The 17,555-nt window shown below is 57.4% G+C and overlaps 2 protein-coding genes across 6 annotated transcripts; one reads left to right on the top strand and one right to left on the bottom strand.

Annotated features, from left to right (window-relative positions):
• Positions 1-1,735: 1,735 nt before the first annotated feature.
• On the bottom strand, positions 1,736-8,160 carry MYADM (myeloid associated differentiation marker). Of its 5 annotated transcripts, none has more exons than XM_029073468.2 (3): positions 8,062-8,160; positions 5,346-5,415; positions 1,736-4,293 (listed from the first exon to the last, which is right to left on the bottom strand). In XM_029073468.2, the coding sequence occupies exon 3, from the start codon at positions 4,289-4,291 to the stop codon at positions 3,338-3,340; it is 954 nt and encodes a 317-aa protein (XP_028929301.1). In that variant the 5' UTR covers positions 4,292-4,293; positions 5,346-5,415; positions 8,062-8,160; the 3' UTR covers positions 1,736-3,337. The 5 variants fall into 5 exon arrangements, with proteins under 5 accessions (XP_028929301.1, XP_028929302.1, XP_028929300.1 ...); XM_029073469.2 differs by lacking the exon at positions 8,062-8,160 and adding an exon at positions 7,038-7,117; XM_029073467.2 differs by lacking the exon at positions 8,062-8,160 and adding an exon at positions 7,005-7,110.
• Positions 8,161-13,249: 5,089 nt separating this feature from the next.
• EMP3 (epithelial membrane protein 3) lies at positions 13,250-16,926 on the top strand. Its single transcript, XM_029073718.2, has 5 exons — positions 13,250-13,318; positions 14,467-14,562; positions 15,905-16,010; positions 16,255-16,395; positions 16,678-16,926. Exons 2-5 carry the CDS (start codon positions 14,485-14,487, stop codon positions 16,845-16,847), a joined length of 495 nt encoding a protein of 164 aa, XP_028929551.1. The 5' UTR covers positions 13,250-13,318; positions 14,467-14,484; the 3' UTR covers positions 16,848-16,926.
• Positions 16,927-17,555: the final 629 nt, after the last annotated feature.

The raw sequence follows: 17,555 nt of genomic DNA on the forward strand, positions 1-17,555 counted from the left end.
CTACCCTGTGCCTCAGTTACCTCATCTGTAAAATGGGGATTGACTGTGAGCCCCACGGGGGACATGGATTGTGTCCAACCTGAACTAGCTTGTATCTACCCCAGCGCTGAGTACAGTGCCAGGCATATAGTAAGCACCTAGCAAATACCAAAAAAAGACAGGTGTGACCTCCGCAGCCCCAAGCAGCATCCCTGTCTGCCACTCCCACACGCTGCTTGCTTCAAGGCCAGAAACACTGGGTCGCTGCTTTCCGGGTGGCTCCATTCTTCCAGTTACCTCCATCTCCATTCCCATATGCTGCTGGCTTCAAGGCCAAAAACTTTGGGTTGCTGCTCTCTTCTGCCACTGAAGACCCTGAGGGGCAGGGCGTTTCTCAGGGTATGGGGGAAAGGGATTTCTGGAGGAGTTACCAGGGGATGTGAAAGGTAAGGGGTAGTTGGGTAGTGGAGTTATGGAGCAGTGGTATTTATTGAGGGCTTACTGTGTACAGAGCACTGTACTAAGTGCTTGGGGGAGTACAATGCAATCGAGTTGGCAGACATGTTTCCTGCCCATAACAAGCTTACAGTCTAGAAGGCAGGATTGAGAGAGGAAGACACAGGGTAGTGGGGAGACGAGGGTATAAAAACCATCTAAGGTCAATAGGGGTGGGTTTTGGGAGGAGGGAGGTCCCTCTAGACTGTGAGCCGGCTGTGGGCATGGATTGTCTTTATTGTTGTATTGTACTTTTCGAGCGCTTACTACAGTGCTCTGCACACCATAAGCGCTCGATAAATACGATGGAATGAATGAATGAAGAAGAGGTGTGGAGGGGGTGGACCAGGGGAGAGCCAGAGAGCACACGGGGAGGAGAAATAACGGCGGGAAGGAGCGAGCGGTAGCGGGGGGAGAGCCCCTCCTGCCGCCCCCCGCCCATATTAATTTATCGGGTCTCTCTCCGAGAGCCCACCTGGTTGCAGAACACATTTTTTCCGCTAACCTGGTCTCCGAAATCCCGTCCCGCTGACCTCCCTAGGCCGCCATGCAGCTGTTTACCCACCCCCGACGCCCCTTCTCGGTCCTGCCCCCCGCCCCGCTCCGGTCTGAGCCCCGGAGCTGCGATGCGGGATAAGCAAACATCACGGCTCGGCCGGAGATCTCCGGGGGAAATGGGGGAGGGGACTCAGAGGGGTGGGAGGGGACTGTCCCCTGGGGAGGGGTGGGAGGGGACTAGCCCTTGGGGAGGGGGCGCAAGGGACCTCGGAGGGACTGGAGGAGACTGTCCCTTAGGGAGGAGACTTGGAGGAAGTGGGAGGGGATTGTCACTAGGGGAGGGATGGCGAGGGGACTCGGAGGAAAGGGAGGGGATTGGCCCCTGGGGAAGGGGTGGCAGGGGACTCGGAGGGGACTATCCGTTGAGGAGGGGGTTGTCCCTAGGGGAGGGGGCGCAAGGGGCCTCGGGGGGACTGGAGGGGACTGTCCCTTAGGGAAGGGCCGCGAGGGGACTTGGAGGGAGTGGGAGGGGGCTGTCATTAGGAGAGGGATGGCGAGAGGACTCGGAGGAACGGGAGGGGATGTCCCCTGGGGAGGGGGTGGCAGGGGACTCGGAGGGGTGGGAGGGGACTCTGGCCCTCGGCTTCGCCCTCCCTCCTCCCCGGTCCCGACCGGGCCTGGCCCAGGGCCCCGCCATCTTCCGAGCCTGGGCTGAGGGCAGGGACCCCGCGCGGCTCGGCGCCTCAAGAAGCCACACCACAAAGACGCTCTTCTTTTTCTCGTTTACATCTTCAGGTAATAATAATTAAAAAAAAACAATAAACAAACGAACCGATGAACGAGCTTGTGAGGGGCGGGGGCAGGGGGTGGGGGGAGCGCGAGGTTCGAGAAAACCAAATTTCGCCATATAAATCCCAGCGAGCGGGGGAGAGCAACGCATACGACTCGGACGGGGCTGCGGGCTGGCAGTGTTGGAAGGAGAAAAAGACAAGTAAAATTGTATTTAAGATCACGGCAACCACGACCCTTCTGTTTGTTACCTTCCAGATATTCCAAAAGAGTATAGCGAGATATTGCCCCCGGGAAAACGATAACTGGGGCGATTTTTAACCGCCAGATAATTATAAAGAAGCCGTTGGATCAGGCACTGCCTTTAAGATCGCCGTGGCAAGGATGTTTATCTTCCAGATAAATATTTAGAAAGCCCACATTGGATCAGACATTGCCTTTAAGATATTGGCGGTGGCGATGTTGCTTTTATCCTCCAGATAAATATCTTTTAAAGACCGCATTGGATCAGACTTTGCCTTTAAGGTGGGCGTGGCGAAACCATTTCTTTATCTTTCCGATAAAGAATACATCAGATCAAACATTACCTTTAAAACGATGCCTGCCGTTCTTTCGCATTATTGACCACCTACCAGGACTTCCTTCAGACATTACCCTTAAAACCATATTCCCCCCAATACACCCACTATTTTTTAACTTTGCGGGAATGTAATCACTACTTCATTATGTACACCTAGATTTCAGGACAATGGTCTTTTATTCTTCTCTGATAATCAGAACAAACCCTTAATCCAGATGTAGATGCTAATCTAGATCTGGTTTGAAGATTATAGCCTCCTCGTGGGACTTTTCTGTCCCGGACAAAAATCTAAGAGCCAAAATAATCTCAGGCCTCTGGGAGAGAAGGGAAGTTCAGTACCGAGATTGGACCTGGATTTTAAATTGTCGTTCTTGGTTGGAGGGGAGGGGGTTGATTTCCAGCCAGGCATTCTCAAGGGGGGAGAGTAAATTTAACTCCTCCCCACAGCCCTACGCCCCAGCTCCCAGTCCACATCATACCCACCCAACACACACGTGCACGGGCGCACACCCAGACCCACGCACACACACACATATACACAGAAGCCCAGAGGGAATAGAAATGCTTTGGCATCATTGGGTTCAAATCTCAGCCAGGGGGGTGGAACCTGAATCCCGGCCAAGGGGGCAGGTAACACTGATACAAGGATGTGAATAGCGATATAAGTGAGGGGTGGAGATGGCTCAGCACCTTCAAGAAGAGAAAGAGGAGAAACAGAAGAAAGGAAGGACCAGAAAGTGGGAAAAGGAAAGACTCTGACTTACCAACAAGTAATTGAGCCTGTAGGGTATGTGGCACTGCACTGAAAGAGAAAGAGGAAAAGACCAAGAGAGAGAGAGGGAAAAAGGGGAAGGAGGAAGAAAGCCGGAGTGCCGACGCAGACCCAGGTAGCACAGCCACCCCACCCACCAAACCCCTAGAGGGGCCTCATCTATTTGTCTCACAAGTGCCATCCTCCAACATCCCTTTCTCTTCACTGCCCGCTCTCCCAGCTGCTCACACGTGGACGAAGATGAGCCGGGCAGAGTGAATCAGGTCAGCCAAGTAGGCCAGCAAGTTGACGGCGGTCAGCACAGCCACCACCAACAGCTTGTCCCAGAAGCATAAGGTACCGTATTCCCGAAGGCAGTGATTTGGCCGGCTCTGGCCCCCATACCGATGGCTGAACTGGTACAGTGGCCAGAGGACCGTGGCGGTGGCATAGGCCAGGACGGCCAGGAGCGTGTAGCCACTGAGGAAAGTGTGGAAAGAGCAGGGGAGCCAGCTGGTGCATTCGCCCACACAGAGCAGAATGGCCGCCAGAGAAAGGATGAAGAAGATGCAGTAGACGGCCAGGCACCACTTGAGGGCTCCGTGGCGCTCGTAGGAATTGGTGTCGCTGATGAAGACGAAGATGATGCAAGCCACGAAGGTCTCCACCACCTTCAGGAGGCCCGGCACGGTCGCCATGTAGCCCGTCACCTCACCTGGGCGGGCTCGGGTCCAGCAAACCTCAGTGGTGTAGGCCAGGAAGGCGAGGATGGAGAAGACCGTGGCGGCAATCCTACAGTCCTTCTCCTCGCTTTTATCGTGGTGTTTGATGAAGGTGACCGGGTAGATGATGGAGGCGGAGAGGCAGAAGAGGGCCGCATAGCAGGCAAAGGTGATGGGAAAGTTGCGCCAGGACACGGGGACCCGTGGCTGGAGCCCTCCCATCTCCACCAGGAGGATGACGAGCGTCATGGCGAAGCAAAAGCACCAGGAGAACATGCACCAGTCTCCCATGGGGCCAAACCACCCACCAATGTGGGCCACCAGGGAGAAGGCGATGCAGGTGAAGAGTAGCTGGAGCAGGCGGACGATGCCCAGCGGAGTCGTCAGAGCCCGGGGGGAACCCACGATAGTGTGATTGCCGCCGCTGGACGACATATTGGTGGTGGTGATGGTCGTGCGGGTGACCGTGATTGGCATGGCTTGGGTTGGGAGGAGAAAAAAGAAAGAAGGAGGTTGGGACTCAGCCAAACATCCCAGACTTTTCATCTCCGGCTTCTCCACCTCAAACTACAAATAAGACATCATATGTTCCTCCCATGATTCCCCTCATAAACCAAAGCTGACCCTCCCAGGGCGACCAGTTTGATTTTGGGCTGGCCTATGTGGCAGCCCTGTCATAAACTCAACCTGTTCAACCACCTCCCCTCCCTCTCGTCCTCCCCTCTTCCTCCCCACCATCCCTCCCCCCACAGTAGATGACATCTGCTTCCTACTCCCTTGGTCTGGCATGACTCTGGTACTATTTGGCCTCTAAGAGGGATTTGATTAAAACCATTAAGGATGTTCATAACCGTTGAACCCACTGCCACGAGCTGGGTGGGGCACGAAAGGAAGAAAGACCTGAGGCTGCTATTCTAGGGTGGAAGGGAAAAACCGGGGAGGTGTGGTGGTGGGGCATACGTCTGTTTATTGTTGTTGCGTATTCTCCCAAGCTCTTAGTACAGTGCTCTGCACATAGTAAGCACTCAAGAAATACGACTGAATGAATGAATGGTGGCTTTAAACAATTTTAAATGGTTGCACATCTGCCACCGGGAGACCAGAGGCCCCAGGTCTAAGAAGGGAAAGGGGTGGGGCGGTTGTGACACCAAATCTCAAAAGCAGACAGGGACTGTAGGCCACATCCCTTCCTACTCGCTGCACGGTGATCTGTCCATCCAGTCACTGCTCCCTTGGGCCCGGACCTGCCTCTGGCCGAAACGATTTCAGGATGGGCTGAGTTCGACCCAGGGTGCCTGCCCCGCCCTGCCCCGGGCAGAGAAAGGGTGGTGGTGTGGGAGGGGGGAGAGGGGAGAAGGGAGGGAAGAGAGGAGGGAGAAGTGGGGAGAAGGGAGAAAAGGGGGATAGGGGAAGAAGGAGAAGAGAGGGGAGGAGAAAGTGGGAGAGGTCCCCGGGGCTGTCTGTCTTCATTTCCTCCCAGGCCCAGAGCCCGGAGCCCTAGATGTCCGACCCCCTTGGGGCTCGAACTTACCTCCTGTCTCCGCTGACAACCAAATGGAGGAAACGGCGGGTATTCGGGCGCGTCCCGGGCCTGGAAAAGGCTGTGCCGAGGCAGGGAACAGGACCAAATATGAGTAATCTTCCCCGTCCACCTGGGCAGCGGCTCAACCCGGGAGAGGCGGGAGCGCTGGGCAGGCCGCTCCCCGCCCCATCGCTTCCGCCCGAGAACAAGCAGGTCCTGTGTCGGGCCCGCCTCCGGACACCCCGCCCCCGCCACCCCCGGGACCCCGTCCCCCAGCCTCCCACCCCCCCGGAGCCCGGGCCCTCTTCTACCTCCCCCTAGGCGGGCCGAGGTCGACCACCCGGTTGTCGGGCTGGTAGCCCGTGCGGGGACTGTCCCGCCAGGCGCCCCCTCTTCCTTCTCCTCCCACGCCACGCGGGAAAAGTTCACGCCTGGGAGCTGAACGAACGGGCGGGAGAGGCGAGGGGGGCCACGCCCCCGGGAGTCCCGGCTCCCCCTTAGGGACCCAGGCGTCCCCCGGCCCAGCCCCCCCGGCTGGAGAATGCGGGGGCGGACCCGCCGCTCCTCTCTCCTTATATGGTCGCCGCGCTATCCCGACCCCAAGAATGTGGATGTGACGAGGAGACGGGAGGAGGAGGAGGGGGGGGCCAGGCCCACCCCCCACTCGTCCCCCACCCCCGCAACCCCCACCCACCCCGCCCGGATTCCCCCGCTGTAAGTAGGGGGAGGGGGGATGCCCCTAGGGACGCCCCTGGGGCCGGGGGAGAGAAGGAGCTGAAAAATGTCGAATCGCCTCCCCTCCAGAAGCACCCCTGGTGTCCCCCGACTCCCCTCGCACCCCCACGGAAATTCGCGGTTCCCCGTTTTGCAACCGTTGGGCGTTCCCTGCCCGAGGCGAGACTCAAACTCTCAGACCTCTCCCCTCGCCGGGCCCGACCCCACCCCGAAGACCTGGAAAACGGGAGGCCTGGATCCTCGGGGCGGGGGCGGGTCGGAAAGGGGGAAGCCCCCATCGGAGAGGGGTTAAAGGGCGTCCCTGCCCCCCTCTCTGCCCCCCACCACACACACCCCCCAGCTGTGCATACCAAAGAGATGGCCTCAACCTGGAAGGCGAGAAGTAAAGGGGTGGGGGGAGAAGAGGGGAGAGAGCAGAGGGTAAGGGGAAAGAGGTGGAAAAAGTGGGGGGGAAAGAGGTGGAAAAAGTGGGGGGGAACGAGGAGGAAAAAGTAGGGGGAAAGAGGAAAAAGAGGAGAGGGTAGGGGGAGCAGACCCTCAGTTGATTCACCTCCACCCCTTAACTCAGGAGGGGGTAGAGAAGGGAATTAAGGGAAACCCCGGAACGCGAAGGGAAAGAGATGGAGGAATAAAGGTTAGGGAAAGTGGCCGTTGGGGAAGGAGAGGGGTGGGACAACAGGGGAGTGGAAAAAGCCACCTTAAATCTATTTACCCCTCTGACTCTGGTTTGCGGTATCATAACCGAAATTAGTGAGCGCATCCTGCAAATTAAAAAATCTTACTCTTCAAATCCAGAAGCCCGGCGTCCCGCTCCCCCTAACTCTTCCTCGGGTCCCTCCCGGGCCTCGGGGGGCCGACCCTAACCACCCCCCGTGCACCCCCGGCCCCGTCCCACCTCCCCACCCACCCTCCAGGCTGCAGGTCGGTGCCCACCTCTGGCTCGGGGAGCGAGGTCCCGGGCCTCACCTCGGAGAGGGAGCAGGCTGCGGAGGGACCCGAGCCCAGGCGGTGGGAGATGCGGTGTGCTTTGGGTGGGGTCCCTGCCGGGAGGGGGCCGGAGGGGGCGGGGGAGGGGGTGGAGGAGGGGGCCGGCCCGGGATGGGGGCGGGGCCGGGGGCCAGACTTCGTGCAAAGTTCGTGGCAGAAACGGACAAAGACGGAGGAGAAGCAGGGAAGAGGGGAGGAAAGGAGGAGGAGAGAGGTGGACAGGGTGGACGAGGTGGGGGAAAGGAGGCCTGGAAAAAGGAGAGAAAAGACAGGAGGAGGAGGAAGGCGGGAGGCTGGGTTTTCTTGGGGCCCTTCCCTGCAACGGGATCGTGGCTGCCCCTACTCCTCCTGGGAGGGGGAAAACTGAAGTCTGGGGATGTGGCCCCGTTCCTGCGGGAGAGAACTCCTTCTCCCGAGGACCCAGGCGTCCCCCGGCTCCCGACCCTCGCTCCCTTCGGGCACCCGCCCAAAACTCCGCCCCCAGATCTCCTCGGGGCCAGGTGACCGCAGGAGGGAGGAGGGAGGGGCGGGGGCGTTTAGAGACTAGGCCCGGGGAAGGAAGGGGGGTGGGGGAAACAAAAGATAAACAACTCCGTGGCCATGGAGACGGGTCCCTCCCCCCAAACAGGACTCCCCCCAAACCTCCCCCATTTCCTTCCCATCCCTCACCCCGGCTTGGGGCTGGAGCTGAGGGGAGGGCCAGGGCGAGGGGAGCCTGATTGAAGCAGGGGGCTTGGGAGAAGGAAATCAGGGAGAGGAAGACGGACACACAGAAGGGGGGGGAGTGGAGGCGAAGGGGGAGGCGGTCGGGACCCCTGGGCCCCTCCCCACACTGTTGTCCTCGGCTGTTAGCCGTTTCCAAGACAACGATGACCTCAGCCTCCGGTCTACTTCATCCACCCCCCCCCCCCACACACATCTGGAGAAGAGAGGATGGGGTGGGGTAGGGGAGGCTGGGGGGCGGGGCGCCTGGGTCCAGGGTGCCCTCCATCCCGTCACTCACTGTCTGTCTGTCCCTCTCCCTCCTCCGCGTCTCCGTTCCCGGTGGGGGCTGGAGCGAGGGCGGGGACTGCAGCAGCCTGGTCGGCTGGGGTCTGGTTGGTTGGGGGGCGAGGAGGAGGAGCCCGGGGGAGCGACTCCAAGCTAACGGGATCAATCGGGATAAGGGCCCCGCCCTGCTGCATGCTCCGTTCACGGGGGAGGGAGAAGAGGACAGAGACAGAGACGTTGCGACAGAGAAGCAGAGAGAGATATTGCAGCACCGTGCAGAGATAGCAGAGCCCGGGGATGGCGGGGAGGGGGCGGCGCGGGCTCTGGAGCGCGACTGCCCCCTGGCGGCCACCCACCCTCCTCGCAGCCCCGCATTCCCATTCATTCATTAATTCATCCATTCATTCAATCGTCTTTATTGAGCGCTAACTGTGGGCAGAGCCCTGTACTCAGCGCTTGGAAAGTACAGCTGAAAGACAGGTCGAGACAGTCCCTACTCAACAAGGGGCGCCCAGTCTAGCCCCGATCCCCGGCCCTCTGCCCCCTCCCACCTCCCCCACCCGCTTCGCGGCCTACCCTCTTCATCCAGAAGCGACGGCACTGCCAGTTTGGGGGCTCAAGTCGTTGTTTGCGCCCTTGTAGCCTTTTGGGCTAGGCTCCCGACCCCGCTCTGGGAAAACAACAGGGGCCTGGGAGTCAGAGGACCCGGGTTGGAATCTCAGCTCTGCCACTTCTCTGCTGGGTGACCTTGGGCAAGTCGATTTCGCTGTGCCTCAGTTACCTCACCGATAAAACGGGGACAAGGATTATGATCCCCATGTGGGACAGGGACTGTGTCCATACAGATTATCTTGTATCTACCCCAGGTACAGAACGAATACAATAAAAAAAGGAAAAGACCTTCTCGAGGGCAATCGAAACACGCCCCCGTTTCCAAACCCTCTCTCATTTGCCCTCCAAAAATTCATACTCCCTTTTAGCCCCCGAACTCAAAATCAAAACTTGATATCTATGCATTCAAGCCCATTCCGTCTCTCCAGGATCCCACTCCTCCCAATCCTCTCTCCTTCTTTGCCCCCAAACTCTGGCCAACCCCTTTCTCTGCCTTGTGCCCATCTTTCTTTCTGGTCCTCTACACCCTACCCCCAGGCACTCCTCGACACTCACCCTGCCTCCTTCTATCCCTCCAACATCCCAACCTTCTGGCCTTCCACATCTCGTCCAAAACCCTCCCTGCCAATCCCTGACCCAACTCTTCTGCCTCCTCAATCAATCATATTTATTGAATGCTTACTGTGTGCAGAGCACTGTGCTAAGCACTTGGGAGACTACAGTACAAGAGAGTCAGTAGACACATTCCCTGTCCGCAACGTGCTCATAATCTAGAGGGGAAGACGTTAATATAAATAAATAAATTACGGATATAGACATAAGTGCCATGGGGCCTCTGATTTCACTACAATCCCTTAAATCTTAGAGGAGCAGCAGGGCCTAGTGGAGGGAAATGGACCTGGGAGTCAGAAGGACCTGGGTCCTTCCAGCTCCATACTTGCCTGTGTGATCTCGGGCATCACTTCACTTCTCTGTGCCTCAGTTACCTCATCTGTAAAATGGGGTTGAAGACTGTGAGCCCCATGTGGCACATGGACTTTGTCCAACCCGATTAGCTTGTATCTACCCCAGCGCATAGTACAGTGCCTGGCACATAGTAAGTGCTTAATAAATACCCCACAAAACCCCCAAAATAAACCCAACCCTTGTCTTCTTCGACCCCTCCCAGCACCACTTTCCCCTTCTTCTCCTCCCTCCTCCTTCCGTGCCCCCTCTCTTTCCTACAGAGACAGTTCAAAGATACACCTAAGGAAAAAATAGAGACCCACACCTCTTCCCTGGGATTCCTATTATACTAGCATCCCCTGCTCCAAAGACAGCAGAAGATCTGGCCTAGTGGAAAGAGCAAGGACTTGGAAGTCAGAGGACATGGGTTCTAATCCCGGCTCTGCCACTAGTCTGCTGGGTGTCCTTGGGCAAGCCATTTAACTTCTCTGGGCCTCAGTTACCTCATCTGTAGAATGGGGGTTAAGACTGTGAGCCCCAGGTGGGACAACCTGATTACCTTGTATCTACCCCAGTCCTTAGAACAGTGTTAGGCACATAGTAAGTGCTTAACAAATACCATAATAATTATTATTATCTCCTGGCGAGGAGGAAAGGAGGCGCATGGGCCTGGGCGAGTTAGGACGCTTGGATTCATGGGTGGGGAACAGGACTGATTGGGAAATGATAGAGGCCCAGAGACCCAGTCGGAGATGGAAATAAAGGTCCAGAACCGGGGAGCCTGAGGGCGGCTGCCAACCCCGAGATTTACTCTCCTTCAGATTCTCTCTGCCCCTGAAGATGCTGAGCCCATCTAGTAAAGCTCCGACATGCAAAAACTCATGTCGGGAAACCCGGCATTGCTTCCCCTGGCTCTCCCCACACCCCGGCCCTGCTTTCAACTTGGAAACAGCATGGCCTAGCGGCAAGAGCATGGGCTTGGGAGTCGGAGGTCATGGGTTCTAATCCCTGCTCGTGACTTGTCTGCTGCAAGTCACTTCACTTCTCTGTGCCTCAGTTCCCTCATCGGTAAAATGGGAATTGATACTGTAAGCCCCATATGGGACAGGGACTGTGTCCAACCTAATTACCTTGTATAATAATAATAATAATGTTGGTATTTGTTAAGCGCTTACTATGTGCAGAGCACTGTTCTAAGCGCTGGGGGAGATACAGAGTAATCAGGTTGTCCCATGTGAGGCTCACAGTTAATCCCCATTTTACAGATGAGGTAACTGAGGCACAGAGAAGTGAAGTGACTTGCCCACGGTCACACAGCTGACAAGTGGCAGAGCCGGGAGTCAAACCCATGACCTCTGACGCGCAGGCTCTTTCCACTGAACCACGCTGCTTCCCCAACTTGTATCTACCCCAGCGCTTAGAACAGTGCGTGGCACATAGTAAGAGCTTAACAAATACCATAATTACTATCATTATTACTATTCCAGATCCCCTCTGCAGTGCTGCAGCCCCCCCCCCCCCCGTTCCCACCCCAGGGAAGCCCCGCGTCATCCCCAACTGCTCCCGCCCAAACCGCAAGCCCGGTCGTTCACTCAGTCGTGTTTATTGAGCGCTTACTGTGTGCAAGAGCACTGTACGGTCCTTTCTAGGCGCTTCAGGGCGGGGGGCGCCGCGCCCTTGGAGAGGGAGGGGCGTCCCCGGGGGCCACGCCCCCCCTCCCTGCGGACCTTCCCCTCTTTCCCCCCCAACTCCACCACAATGCTGCGCCATCTCCCGGGACCCAGGAGTCCGGCGGCCCCCTCCCCTGGGCTGGGGAAGTCATTTCCCGGGGGCTGGGCGGGCCCGCGGCTTCTGGTGGCGAAGCTGTGGTTTCCTTCGGCAGGAAGCGGCCCACTGCCTCCCTGCCTGCTTTATACCCAGGATGAAAACCCAGGCGTACAAGTCTCTCCCCGTCGGTCTCCACTTCTCCCTCTCCCCCTCAGAAACCCAGGCGTCCAGCCCCTCCCCGTCAGTCCCGACTCCCCCAAGGACCCAGGGCGTCCAGCTGCCGGGCCCCAGCTCTCCTTCTGCCCCTCAGGAACCCTTCTCCATCCCTCCTCGCCAGTCCCCCCTCCCAAAGGAACCCAGGACGTCCGGCTCCCAGGCCCCAGTTCTCCCGCACAATTATCCAGGCGTCCAGGACCTCCCCGTCATTCTCCACTCCTTCGGGAACGCAGGGCAACGGGCTCCAGGTCACCAGTTCTCCTTCTCCCCCTCAGAAACCCAAGCGTCCTGAATAATAATAATAATAATGTTGGTATTTGTTAAGCGCTTACTATGTGCCCAGCACTGTTCTAATCTCTGAGGGAGATAGAAGGTAATCAGGTTGTCCCACGTAGGGCTCACAGTCTTCATCCCCATTTTACAGATGAGGGAACTGAGGCTCAGAGAAGTTAAGTGACTTGCCCAAAGTCACACAGCTGGCAAGCAGCGGAGCTGGGATTAGAACCCATGACCTCTGATTCCCAAACCCAGGCTCTTTCCAGAACACACACACACACCCACACACACCCCACCCCCGACCCCACCCCACCCCCGCATTTTGCCAGCAGAAAGAGTAGGTTCCCTAAGAAAACAGCTCAATCTGCTGGGAAATGGCTCTGGGAAAGACCCCCAAATTCAGGGTAGGAAGACTCATGGCTGGCAGATCTCACTCCCTTCTTCCTGATGGATCATATTACTTTCTATCCAGCCTTAAAACATTACTGACAGCAAAAGCCATGCGTGTCCAGCTGTGCCTGGCAGACCCCTCCCTTCCACCCCTACTCTTGGAAACTTCTTAAGAGAAGTTGCGATCTCGGACTGAAAAGGAGGAAGAGAATAAAAACCAAGTATCTTGGATTGGGATAAGGAACTGGGGCTGGTGGGGGTCAGGCAGGGTGTATGGCTACCTAAATTCCTCCATAATAGTAATAATAATTATCATGGTATTTGTTAAGCGCTTACTATGTGCCAAGCACCGTACTAAGCGCTGGGGTAGATCCAAGGTAATCGAGTTGTCCCACGAGGGACTCACAGTCTTAATCCCCATTTTACAGATGAGGGAACTGAGGCCCAGAGAAGTGAAGTGACTTGCCCAAGGTCACACAGCAGACAAGTGGCAGAGTCGGAATTAGAACCCACATCCTCTGACTCCCAGGCCCGGGCTCTATCCACTAGGCCACGCTGCTTCTCTAGCCCCTTGCCCAACCCAAGGGGGGCTTTGGAAGAGATGAGGGAGGGTTACCTCTAGACTTTAAGCTCCCTGTGGGCAGGGAATGTGGCTGTTTACTGATGTATTGTCCTCTCCCAAGCGCTTAGTACAGAGCTCCGCTCACGGTGAGTGCTCAATAAATCCGATTGAACGAACATGAGAGCCTCTATTTTTTTCACCCCCAAGACCAAAAGGGGAGCCACAGAGAAGGATGGGGCAGAGACATAAACAGAAGACAGAGACAGAGAGGCGCAGAGACCAAAGGAGGGGAGACAGAGAGAGATCGGGAGAGAAGAGCAGGGTGGAAGAGGAGGAGGGAGGAGCCGGGGAAGGAGGCCGGAGAGAGGGAGAGAGGAGGAGGAGACCGAAGTTGGGGGGGTGGGGGTGGGGGCGGGGGCCGGGCAGGGGGCGGAAGGAGGGAGACTAAAGCGCGGGGGGTTGGGGACGAGAACTTCACTTCCTCCGTTCGTCTGGGCTCTGGGTGAGTGAGAGCTGCTCCGTTATTCGGGTGGGGCTGGGGGCGTGGGACCCCAAAGGGAAGGAGACCCTCCATCCAGCCCCAACTCTGTTCTCTCTTCCTGCCGGCCATTCCCGCCACATTCTGGCTCGGGTGGGGACCCCACAACTTCCCCCCAGCTGGGGAGGTGAGAGAGACGAGCAGCTGGAGAATAAGACAGGGCCGGGAGGGGGGCACTGGTCACCCCACCCCAGGAATCCAGGCATCCAGCCCCAGCTTCCACCCTCCCCCCAGCCCCACTCCCTTGGACCCAAATATCCTGTCCCGTATGGGGGGAGGGGTGGGCGGGGGTCTTACTTGGAGACCCTGAGCTCCCAGGTGAGAACTGTGAGATCTCAGCTGAGATTGAAGTCGGGGGACCCAGGGGTGGGGACAGAGAGGCAGAGGGAGTGGAGGAGAGGGGGAGTGGGGGAGATGCACTGGTCCTTGCCCAGAGAAGAGGGGAGGGGGGGATTCATGGTCGGTGCCCTCCTAGGGTGAGTCACCAACTGAGTCACCCCCCACCCTCACCACTCCACCCCAAGGGTGAGTCATGGGCTTTGGGGACTGGGGGGTCCGGAAGCTTGGGTCCCTGAGGAAAGTGGGGTGCTGGTGGAGGGAGAATGGAGGGGGCTGGAACAGAGGATGCCCGGGGCCCCCGGAGGGTGGGGCAGGGAGCGGGCCGCTAAGTGGGGACAGCTGGGTCCCTGGAGGGCGTAGGGTGGAGAGCTGGGGGCAGGATGCCTGCAGCCAACTTCTCTCATCCCTGCCGCTAAAACGCGGGAGAGGAGAGAGGTTTGGGGAACACGTGACTGGCAGCATCTGGTCCCCATTACACTCACCCTGGCCCGACCCCCAGGGCTGAGCCCTGGAGCCTCTGATTAATTGATGGATTGATAGAGGGTGCCGCTTTCCACAGCCCCCAGAAATCCTGCTCCCCAGTCTCCAGTTCTCCCCCATCCCTCAGCTCCTGCTGCCCATCCGGACATCCGGCTCCCCCTCCTCAAGGGGTTCGGAGCCCCCTTTCTCCAACTCTTCCCCTCAGCTCCGTCCCCTCTCAGGGACCCAGCCACCTGGGCACCAGGGCCCATACCTAGCTTGATCCTTTTCCCTCCCACTTTCCTCCCACCTAGCTCCACTCAAAAGCCACCATGTCAGTCCTCCTCTTGGTCGTCTCTGCCCTCCATGTTCTCATCCTCATCCTCCTCTTCATCGCCACGCTGGACAAGGTCAGACCTGGAAACTGGGGAACACCGGGAAGGACTGGGAGACAGGCTTTGGGGTGGGTGGGCCAGGACACCTTTTCACGTTCCTGAATCTTTTCCCCTCTGTCTCCATCCACTCTCTACTCAACTCTACCCTTTTCCCTCCCAGGCTCCAACATTCCCCGAACCTGCCCCTTCCACCTCGCCTCTCTCTGCCCCCCCCATTCTTCATCATCTTTATCTTCACCCCCACCTTGTTCTTTCTGACTTCCTGTTCCATCTGCTGATCTTGTATGTACCCCAGCCCTTAGCCCATGATAAATGCTTAAATAAATACCCTATCTAAATCTAAATTAACTTGGGTTGGGCCTCCTCCTTGACTCCACCTCTTCTCTCCTATCTCCCCGTCTCCAGTGATCCCGCCTCTTCATTCTCATTGGTGTGGGGAGGGAGAGGGGGAGGAGGATCAAAGGGGCAGAGTCAGTAAGGTGGGGGCTGGGGGCAGGTACGAATCATTTAAGGGTCAGGATGACCAGATGCAGGTGCTTTCCGGTTCGGCTCGGGTCTTGTCAGAGGCTTGGTATGAGAGAGGGTAATAATAATAATAATAATGTTGGTATTTGTTAAGCGCTTACTATGTGCCGAGCACTGTTCTAAGCGCTGGGGTAGACACAGGGGAATCAGGTTGTCCCACGTGGGGCTCACAGTCTTAATCCCCATTTTACAGATGAGGTAACTGAGGCACCGAGAAGTTAAGTGACTTGCCCAAAGTCACACAGCTGACAAGTGGTAGAGCCGGGGTTCGAACCCATGACCTCTGACTCCAAAGCCCGTGCTCTTTCCAGTGAGCCACGCTGCTTCTCTAGGTAGGGGTCCTGCCCCCAGAAGGTGGTATAGAATAGTAACGATGGTATTCGATAAGCGCTTACTATGTGTCAAGCACTCTTCTAAGCGCTGGGGTAAATACAAGCTACTCAGGTTGGACACGGCCCCTGTTCCACTTGGGTCTCACCGTCTCTATCCCCATTTTACAGATGAGGTAACTGAAGCATAGAGAAGTGAAGTGACTTGCCCAAGGTCACATGGCAGACAAGTGGAGGAGCCGGGATTAGAAGCCAGGTCCTTCCGACTCCCTCTGCTCTATCCGCTAGGCCTCGCTCCTTCGATATATGTAAAGCATTTAACTGTGTCGAACATTTTACCAAGTGCTGGATAGACACAAGATAACCAGGTTGGACCCAGTCCCTGCCCCAACATTATGGAGGCAAAGATGGCCTAGCCCTCAGCTGGAAGTCCACGGCGGGGGCGACCCCTCGACCGCCCCCACGTCCTCTGACCACCCTCTCCCCCTCCCCCCCCGCTGCAGGCATGGTGGACCCTCCTGGGTGGCCGGGAATCAGTCAATCTGTGGTACGACTGTGTGCAGAGCAACAATTCACAAACCTGGGCCTGCAGCCACGTCAGTGACAACGGTGAGGTTGCTCCCGAGGGAGCGGGCGATAAGGCCTGACCCTTGGAAAGCAAGGGGTGGGCCCTAAAGTGGGGGGTGGGGCTCAGAAGGCCAGAGCTGGGGCTCAAAGTGTGGTGGGTGGAGCCTATGGGGAGCAGCAGGGCCAGACTGGAGGTTGGGCTCCTGAGTCCTGGAGGATGAGGAACCCAGGAGCAGCACTGGGAGACACCCCGTGACCTCTCACCCTTCTCCCTGCATCCCTCCAGACTGGCTGCGAGCCGTGCAGGCATTGATGGTCCTGTCTTTGCTCTTCTGCTGTTTCTCCTTCATCCTCTTCATGTTCCAGCTCTACACCATGCGTCGGGGTGGCCTCTTCTATGCCACCGGCGTCTGCCAGCTCTGCACCAGTAAGGCGGGGGATGGAGACCCCTCGGGGTTCCGCGTGGGGAGGGTTGGATTAGAACTCCTATGAGTCCTTGGGGCTGGGGGCACCAGCTGCTGAGGCACTGCCCACCCCTAGAGTGCTGTCTGGGAAAGCTGGCCAGGCTGCTAAGACTAATGAGGGCTGGACACAGATTCCCTTTGCCGCTCCCAGACGTGGGAGAGGGAGGGAGGGAAGAGGCTGGGGCTGGAAGGCAGGTTGCCTGGGTCCCAACACTGATGCACCTCTTCTGTCCCACCCCCATCAGGCGTGGCGGTCTTCACCGGGGCCGTGATCTATGCTGTTCACGTGGAAGAGTTCCAGAAGGGCCGACCTCCCGGCGGCAGCTTTGGCTACTGCTTTGTCCTGGCCTGGGTGGCCTTCCCACTGGCCCTGGCCAGCGGGCTGATCTACATCCACCTGAGGAAGCGTGAATGACCGCCCCATCCCCCCAAGTGCCCATGTGTAATCAGGATTTGTATTTTCAGATTAAACTGCCTGACCCATCGCTCTGTAATTAGCTCGCCCTCTTGTCCACTGCCCAAATCCTACAGGGACCCCAGGTATGCCCTCCCTAACTTTTTTACACCATGGCATTTGTTAAGTGCTGTGTCAAGCACCGTTCTAAGTGCAAGGGTAGATCCAAGTTAAACAGGTCAAACACAATTCCTGCCCAACAAGGGGTTCAAGATCTCAGTGGGAGGAAGAACAGGCATTGAATCCCCATTTTCCAGGTGAGGAAACTGAGGCACACAGCTGGGTTTTTTAAAATGGTATTTAAGCAGTGGAGTAGATATGAGTAATCAGATTGGATATGGTCCCTGTCCCACATGAAGCTCACGATTCTTGCTCCCCATTTTACAGGTGAGGGAACTGAGGCACAGAGAAGTTAAGTGACTTACCCAAATTCATACAGTAGGCACCTGGAAGAGCTGGGATTAGAACCCAGGTCCTCTGACTCCAAGGCCTGTGCTCTTTCCACTGCTCCCACTTCCCATCATTCCAGTGACTCCCCCATTCTCCTCCCAGGGACCCCAGCACTTCCCTCCAGCGTGGGGGTCCAAAGGTACCAAGTGGGCTACATCCCCTTCAGTTCCCAGGCCTGTCCCCAAACCCATCAACCTCTGGGGCCATTTTGGAGCCCAG

Source organism: Ornithorhynchus anatinus, chromosome 10, assembly GCF_004115215.2.
Source record: "Ornithorhynchus anatinus isolate Pmale09 chromosome 10, mOrnAna1.pri.v4, whole genome shotgun sequence".
In the NCBI taxonomy this organism is placed as follows: Eukaryota; Metazoa; Chordata; class Mammalia; order Monotremata; family Ornithorhynchidae; genus Ornithorhynchus; species Ornithorhynchus anatinus.